We start from the raw sequence: 7,912 nt of genomic DNA, 5'->3' as shown, positions 1-7,912 counted from the left end.
CTGTGTGGGTTATATTTTAACGTTGTTTTTTCTTGTGTCGTTTGTTTCCTCTTATATTTCAGTGTCACGGTACTTTTTTACCCCACATGCATGTATTTTTTATGTTATATTTGTTATTCGCATCGGATTATGTCTAATACTTAGTTTGTTTCTGTGTGTGTTACATTTTGATTTTGTGTCGTCATTTTCTTGTATTTAAAGCGTTTTTGGTTTATGACCCGGATTTGTTTTTGTCTATCGATTTATGAGTTTTGAACCGCGGTATACTACTGTTCCCTTTATTTGTCTACCAATTAATCCAGTGTGATACCATATATTTCAAAATCGGAGACATTAAAATTTTTAATTTTAAAAACGGGAGGCTCGCCAAGCGTTTTAATTATTTGAAACTGTCGAGAGTGGACAAATATCGCATCTCACGATATTTAGTGGTAGAATCTGTTTCTCTTATAAGTTTTCAAACCATACGCAGGCAAACGTATTACTTCTTTTAAAACAGTCAGGATCCTACTTTGTCAAAATTATCTCCAAATTACGCCAGGTAATTTTCACAATCGTAGAAACGGAAGCCATTATAGCTATGACCCGCTACCAATTTTGCTCTTGGAAACCGATAAATATATCCACATTGCACCAATACGATCCTTATATGTCAGTTATATTTTAAAAGATAAATGTATCAACTAGCTATTGAGCATCAGTTAATGATCTTGTCTGCATTGATTCAACTTAAAACTATTGTCTGATCGGTTGTCAGGTAAAATTTTCTAAAAATCATAGACATTTTAAAATATTCTAATTAAATACTACGTGAAAGGGCAGACTAGTTTTTTTTAGTGGTTGAAACTATAAATCCTAGTTATCACACACACAAAAATAGAATTTTTCGAAGATATGCATTTTCATCATCCAACTTGTAAGACTGTAGTCAAGTACTTTCAGTAAAATAAATAGCTATTCGAACACACCTTCTCTCTCTGTTTTTGTGACTCATTAGTTAGGTATTTCACTTGACCCATATATTTCATCTTTAAGTACTGTTATTTTTTTGTGTTATAAAGTCAACCTGTAGCTTTAATATATGAAAATGATAGAATCTGAAGCGAGACGTTGTATGAAATATTCTTACTTTGTACGAAATCAAGACAAAATACTCAACTCAAAAACACCCTAACATAAAAAGGTGCACTCGATTTTCTCTTCTCGATATAATTGTTAACTATTTTTTGGAATTTTTTCTTCGGTCACATAATGAAAGGGCAGACACGTAAATCACTGAACTAATTGATTGAAATGTTTCCCGTCCGTTGTAATTTTTTCAAAAAAATATTTTATAGGTTATGCATTTTCGTCATCCAACTTGAAAGATACCCATGTCGTCGACTTGATATCTAATTGTTCTGCTTAACTATGTACTAGATAAATTGAAAACTTATGCAAACGGTGTTTTTGAAATAAAACACCTCGTTATTGAGAAGAAAATTGCAGTTTTGTTTGTTTCTATTAACTTTTTAAAAAATGTCACTTTAGTAAACAATACAGTAAACATTTATCGCCTTCTCTAATACAAAGCTTCGATTGTTTTGTTCTATTTCAACCTGGTTTCCGACTGAAAACGATTAACAAACATATGTGTTCTTTCTCTGTGACATGACAGGTGTGATCTCTTTTTTCATGCTGTCAATATCAATGATAATTCATGTCACCACTTTTTTGTGAAGTATTTTTCCAGAAGAATGCGTCAAACAAAATATGTTCTACTTATTTTCGGGTGGATCTGTATCAGATCAACTATTAATGACTTGGGATCACTGTACAATCCTTCTTCTAAGTTTCTTTAAAATAACAAAGAAATATATCAAATTACAAAAGGATGTCACATTTCCCCTGTTGTTCAAATCAGTAGTATTGTTTTGTGTAACCCGTATGCTTCAATACGCAAATTACGTTTATTTTGTTCAAACGTAAACTGTAAATGGAACTAACTGCAATATCATGTGTATAATTAATAAATGTTTCCTCCAATCAATACATAATGTAGCATATTAATCTATTGCAATAAAAAATCATAATATTTAATAAAATTTGTAGATTTAGCTAACTAAGTCCTCATATTTGAATAAAGTAACATTCGCTTATAGTGGAAAATTGTTTTAATGTTGAATAAGCTACAATTCAAAATTGCTCGCCGGTCCTTTTCTGTGATTACCATTAGATAACGCTGGTTCATTTGCCAATCAATTCATCATCAAGAGAAGATCATTTATTCAAATTTCGTGCATAGTCTTTTTCAAAAATGATGAACGGTTCTTTATATTGTTATGTAGTCATTTTAAACGTTTCAAATTTATGAAATTATATTCGTACATCAATGTTTTTGATACACCAATAACAAAAACTGAAATATATTGAATGTATACATTTTGTAATTGTTCAAACTTATATCAGAAACGTAAACTTAATTATAAAATAATTAACCTGTTAAGGGGAGAGAATACTCGCATAACTTTTTCGAATTGGCACATTATACAACACATTATACAACGGAATGTCACTCTTGCATACAAATGGCACATCAATAGAATTAATTAACTGCGCAATCGTGCTCCACCTTCAATGATGATTCTAAATTATAAATATAACCAAAAGTTGTTAATCTATAGATAGAAGAGACTAATGAAAGCTAACCCACTGTAATATTTCTTTGCAATTTTTTAAAACTATCTCAGGAAAATAATCGAGTCACTTGACTTTCAAAGCTCAAAATTAATGTGTTTACACAATAATTGAATAAAGTGGTTAAAGATTATTTGCTTCTCAAAGTGTAAGACGCAATAAAAATCGTATGCTTGCACCATCCTACCGAAATACGGATTTAATTAAGTCGTGAACATTTCGACATTTCTCCGTATATTTATAACAAAACCGGTTTAACCAAATCACAAGTACTTGTTAAGATCCGAGGTAAAATTGCTACATAATGACATGTTTGTATTATGACAGTCATTTTTCTTTCAATTTACCTATATCAGCGTTTGATATTACCATTTGTTAAGGGAATTCATACACTGAATCATCCCCGCAGTTCATTTATTGTGTTATTCTTTTCTGGCAGGTCGTGGCCAATAATGTATGGATTAATCTTAAAATGAAATACTGGTTACCAGCCTATACAGGATTGTCAAAATGAATATGGTGTTTACCATGTCATCTTAGTATCGTTTGGAACATCTATAAAAGTTACAAAAAACTTGCAGTCATTGTTAAAACATTGTATCTGTGAAATGTTATCCAGTAGCATTAAGATCCTTAGCCTATTAACCTTCTACGCTAGGGTAATTAGTATTTGTTTTCTAGCTTAAGATCCCATAAACGTGCACTGTTTTTTTTTACCAGTAACATGAAAAACATGCAATAGAGATTTCTTTATAAAGGCAACAGTAGTATACAACTGTTCAAAAGTCATAAATTGATTGAGAGAAAACAAATCCGGGTTACAAACTTAAACTGAGTTAATCACATCGACTGTGAGAGGAAAACAACGAAACAAAAGAAACACTGAAGTGATTGGACATACATGTATTTCCGTCATTTTGGGTTTTTTTGTAACTTCCGTGTCGAACTTGGTCATAGTGCTTCATAAGAGTTACACTTTACATGTACAAGTTGGATTGAAAACTTGAGAATCATTTATGTCTTCATATTGTGACAATCGTATGAATAAAGTTAGTGTATACACATGCATGTTTGCATGTCTCTTTTTATTTCTAGAAAAGGACCATTACAAAAAAAAATTGAAGCACGATAACGTTAATTTCACGACGTTTTGTGAGATTCTGAGGTTAAATATATTTATCCGTCAAAACTTTGAAACGGCGATAATTTATAACATGTATAAAGAGGAAAGATATAATAAAACAGTTGTGTGCATTACAATTGTATGACCATAAGCAAATTGAATAAAAACAAAAGTCAAATTTAGATTCTTTTTTTTACATAAGGTCGATTTCTATCCGACGCGGCTCATATATCCAAATTACATTACGTCGTGCTTAACTCATGGTGAATTGTATATACTATTATCCTTTTGTAATTGTTCTTTGTGTTGGCGCTCACAACATGAAATTATTCCGAAAATAGACTTGCTTTTAAAATCATGTATTGTACTCCCTTTAAAACAATAATGTAGTGTTCAAATATTCATTTGACATACTATAATATAGTTGTCATAAATGATGTACATGTACCATAACCGTGTAAAACATGCAATATGCCTTTAACCATTTATGTATCACGTGTTATTTTGAATACACATTGATAATTACTAATATCTTTTTGTCTCTATTATCATGTTTTGAAAAGTAAAAATGATGATGTTTTAACATCTGCGGTTTCAGCTATTTATAATCTGACATAGTCACAAGTGTTGGATAATAGGATATACTTTGTAATAGTGTTATACTCTAAACGTTCACACCATGAATACGCCTTAATTTTACAATATTTTGAAGTCGAACGTTTTATCTGTGTTGTATTGTTTTTGACAAAAAAGATTTGAGTATTTTTTTTTGTTTTGTATATATTCAGCTGTTATAAGATGGTGCATTACATTATTGCGGGTGTTTAATTGTGTGTGTAGTTATTTCTTCTATTTATGGTGGTTTGTTTTATTATTCTTTTGTCTATGCTGTGTATTCACCCCTCAGCGAGGACATGGTGTTAAAGATATAATAGCATTGCGATGTGTATAGTCAAAACCCTTTTTCAGTTTATAGTGGTACATATAAATCGAAAAATATATCCAGCAATGCTATTTTGTATAATTAAATATCATATGTGTTCCTCATTGTTTGCATGGCCGTTAAAATGGGTCGTAACAGTGGTTTAAATAGGGAAAAAAAGAAAACAAGTTAGATTAAGGAACATAATTTGAAGTTTCAAACTAACTGTCAGATAAAATCGACCCCTGGTGACCGTTAAAACAGGTTCGAACATCAGGAAAAAGTTTCATTTAACATCTGTAGGAAAGTTATTATTCAACAAAAGTGTCGAATAAATATAATACGTCTAATTAGTGATCACTGGTGCCTGCTGTACCCCTATTTTTGACATTTTCCCCTATTGTGTCTGTTTGTTTTGTTCACTCATCGGTGACAAATTAATGGAATTTGATGCGACTGTGATACAAGTGAGATATTTAGCTAGATATAAAACCAGGTTCAATCCATCATTTTCTGCATAAAAAGATGCCTGTACCAAGTCTTGAATATGACAGTTGTTATCCATTTATTTGATTGTTTGAACTTTCGATTTTGCCATTTGATTCGGGACTTTCCTTTTTGAATATTCCTTGGAGTTCAGTATTTTTTGTGATTTTACTTTTTTTAAAGATTCGTTATAAGGCCTAGGATAACGCTTGACAAAATGAATATGCAAACTAAATTTTATTGAAGAAAATTCCATCTACTGTAATTTTCTTTGGGTGTCCTACAAAAAGAAAGAGCACAATTAACTAATGCTAAGTTAATGCACGTCTAAAACAAGTTAACAGTGAGGTCAAGAGTTGCACACTTTTTTTCTACGCAAGGCATATGTCTGTTAAAATTTCAATATCGTTGTCTAAAAATATTCAACTACCACATGCTGATTTCTTACTTACAGACAATTTCGTATACAAATTTTCCCTGAGAAAGATGCAGTATTTATTTTATATAAGCTAAATATAAACACTATGTCCTGGTTTAGAAAACACATCTCATTTTAAAAGTCAATGATAAAAACACAACGTATAACAATCATATAATTAAGATAATCACATGCAACATTTTTCATAAGAGTTGTGACATCCGCATAATAAATGCAACGTCACATTGTGAGCGCTTTTGGTTGTTATTCTTATACGTCTACAATGCCAAGTTATCAAAGGCGTGAATGACAAGCTTTGACAGATATAATAATTCGAGTCTTGTATGAACAATATCCTATTGTGTTGTTTTGTTATGTTAAAATAAATGATTTCAAGAAAACTGACCCTCTATTTTGTGATACCTTACGACGTAATCCCTTTTATTTTTTCTATACACATTACAGACATATGTCACATTTAAAAAAAAAATCCAATCTCCTTAGATTTTTTTTTTTTGGAAAGTTTAGAAGGACGCTCATGTTAGAGACTTGCTCTAAACAATAATCATTTATAACAAATCACAACTTGCATTTGCCGTCAGTACATACAATGATATTTTCAAAATATATATGTTTTTTTTTTAAATACATGTTGACCTTCCGATGCTAAACAGTTATGCGCACTTCTGCTTTCCAGGTTTACTATAGATTAAGATCAGTCTACAAAATAATCAATACTAGATATAAAAACTGACTTGTCTTTTTGTACTATAACTTCTTATATGTGACAAATGAAAAAAAATATGATATGAATGAATAATCTGTATAATTTGAATTATACATACCATTTAGCTTAATATGACTTTTTTCCACCGCCATATCCGCCACCATATCCACCACCGATTCCTACTCCTACTCCACCACCGATTCCACCACCGATGATGCCACCACCGCCGATAATGCCACCACCGCCGATGATTCCTCCACCGCCGCCACCACCAATACCGCCGCCAATACTTCCGCCAATTCCACCACCGTAGTTACGGCTGGTTACCCACCATGGGAACCATTGGCAACAGGTATTCCATTGCCATGGGAACAATGGTGTTAGTCTGCATTTTTTGTCCAAAGTAAGCTCCCCTTTACGGCATATACCTGGACGGCAGGTACATCACCATCTACCAGCTATAATGTAACACAAAATAGTTTACAGGTTTGCCTGAGACAGAAACTATGATAACATATGACTATGCAGGCCGATGTTAAAATAAGGAGAAGTCTTTAAATGCCAATGACACAATGTTTCACAAAATTTTAAATGAAATAGGTGTAAACAAGTTCAGGTAACTGTGGAGCATTCAGTTCTAAAAAAAACATTGTTATATATTCAGTTATAATAAACCGACATTAAACACTTGATACAGTTCGAAACATACACAATAAGATAGATATAATTCTAAGACATTCTTATATGCATCCTGCACCTCTTTTTAACGATAAAAGTTAAACAGAATACTAGTTTGATGATTCCATTGATCATAAACCACGAAAATGTTATTTTATAATTGGCATGCATTCGCGTAAATTCTCGGATTTTACTTTCATAAGACCACATTATCGGGTGTTCTAGATATCACCAAAATTAATTTAGGAAAATACCAAAATTGATCTAAGGTCAACTTATCTTGAAAATTGTGTTACTTCAGTTGCTTGCAAAAAAAATATACAAGATCAACTAGAAAGTATAATATTAAGATTAACTTACCTGGTCCAGCCCAACCTCCATAGCCGCCTCCTCCTCCGATTAAACCTCCAGCAACACCACCTCCTCCAATGAGGCCACCGGCACCGCCTCCTCCTTCTATAAGACCGCCAGCACCACCGCCTCCACCTAGAAATAATCCTCCGCCACCACTTCCGCCTCCACCGCCTCCACCAAGAGCGATGACCCCACCACCTCCTCCTCTACCACCGCCATAGCCATATCCGTAGACAGTTCCAACAACAGCTACTAAAAGTATAGTTAACACTCCCATGGTTACTTACTTTGGATTTATTCAACCTGATATGATACGTCTTTGAACAGCTCTATTTATACAAGAAATGTTTGGAAAAAAATGACCATGCATTGTAATAAACCACTGATAAATGATGAATGATTATGCACTTTTCTTTTGTTTGTGGTTTTAAATTCGATGATTAAAGCAAACAATGTGACTTAATTGTAATGTATTGCCGTAACCAAAATATATTTCCAGGTTGGTTTTTATGGTGCACAATACGATTC

At 32.4% G+C, this 7,912-nt stretch overlaps 1 protein-coding gene and 1 long non-coding RNA gene across 2 annotated transcripts; both read right to left on the bottom strand.

Annotated features, from left to right (window-relative positions):
• Positions 1-5,429: 5,429 nt before the first annotated feature.
• LOC134719379 (uncharacterized) lies at positions 5,430-6,805 on the bottom strand. The gene is made up of 2 exons (XR_010107567.1): positions 6,471-6,805; positions 5,430-5,487 (listed from the first exon to the last, which is right to left on the bottom strand). It is a non-coding gene; the product is annotated as an uncharacterized LOC134719379 (long non-coding RNA).
• Positions 6,806-6,939: 134 nt separating this feature from the next.
• Positions 6,940-7,661, bottom strand: LOC134719339 (acanthoscurrin-2-like). Its single transcript, XM_063582348.1, has 2 exons — positions 7,391-7,661; positions 6,940-6,989 (listed from the first exon to the last, which is right to left on the bottom strand). The coding sequence occupies exons 1-2, from the start codon at positions 7,659-7,661 to the stop codon at positions 6,940-6,942; spliced, it is 321 nt and encodes a 106-aa protein (XP_063438418.1).
• Between the last annotated feature and the right edge of the window lie 251 nt (positions 7,662-7,912).

The sequence above is a fragment of the Mytilus trossulus genome, chromosome 5 (genome assembly GCF_036588685.1).
Source record: "Mytilus trossulus isolate FHL-02 chromosome 5, PNRI_Mtr1.1.1.hap1, whole genome shotgun sequence".
Lineage (NCBI taxonomy): Eukaryota > Metazoa > Mollusca > Bivalvia > Mytilida > Mytilidae > Mytilus > Mytilus trossulus.
Note: the sequence above shows the minus strand (reverse complement) of the source record. Positions and strands in the feature narration are given on the sequence as shown.

Bases quoted from the DNA above. Each gene is read 5' to 3' on its own strand.
- LOC134719339 (XM_063582348.1), bottom strand. From the start codon at position 7,661: ATGGGAGTGTTAACTATACTTTTAGTAGCTGTTGTTGGAACTGTCTAC. The intron at 6,990-7,390 runs GTAAGTTAATCT...TGTTTTTTTTAG, and splicing joins TGGAGGTTGGGCTGGACCAG to AACTGAATGCTCCACAGTTA.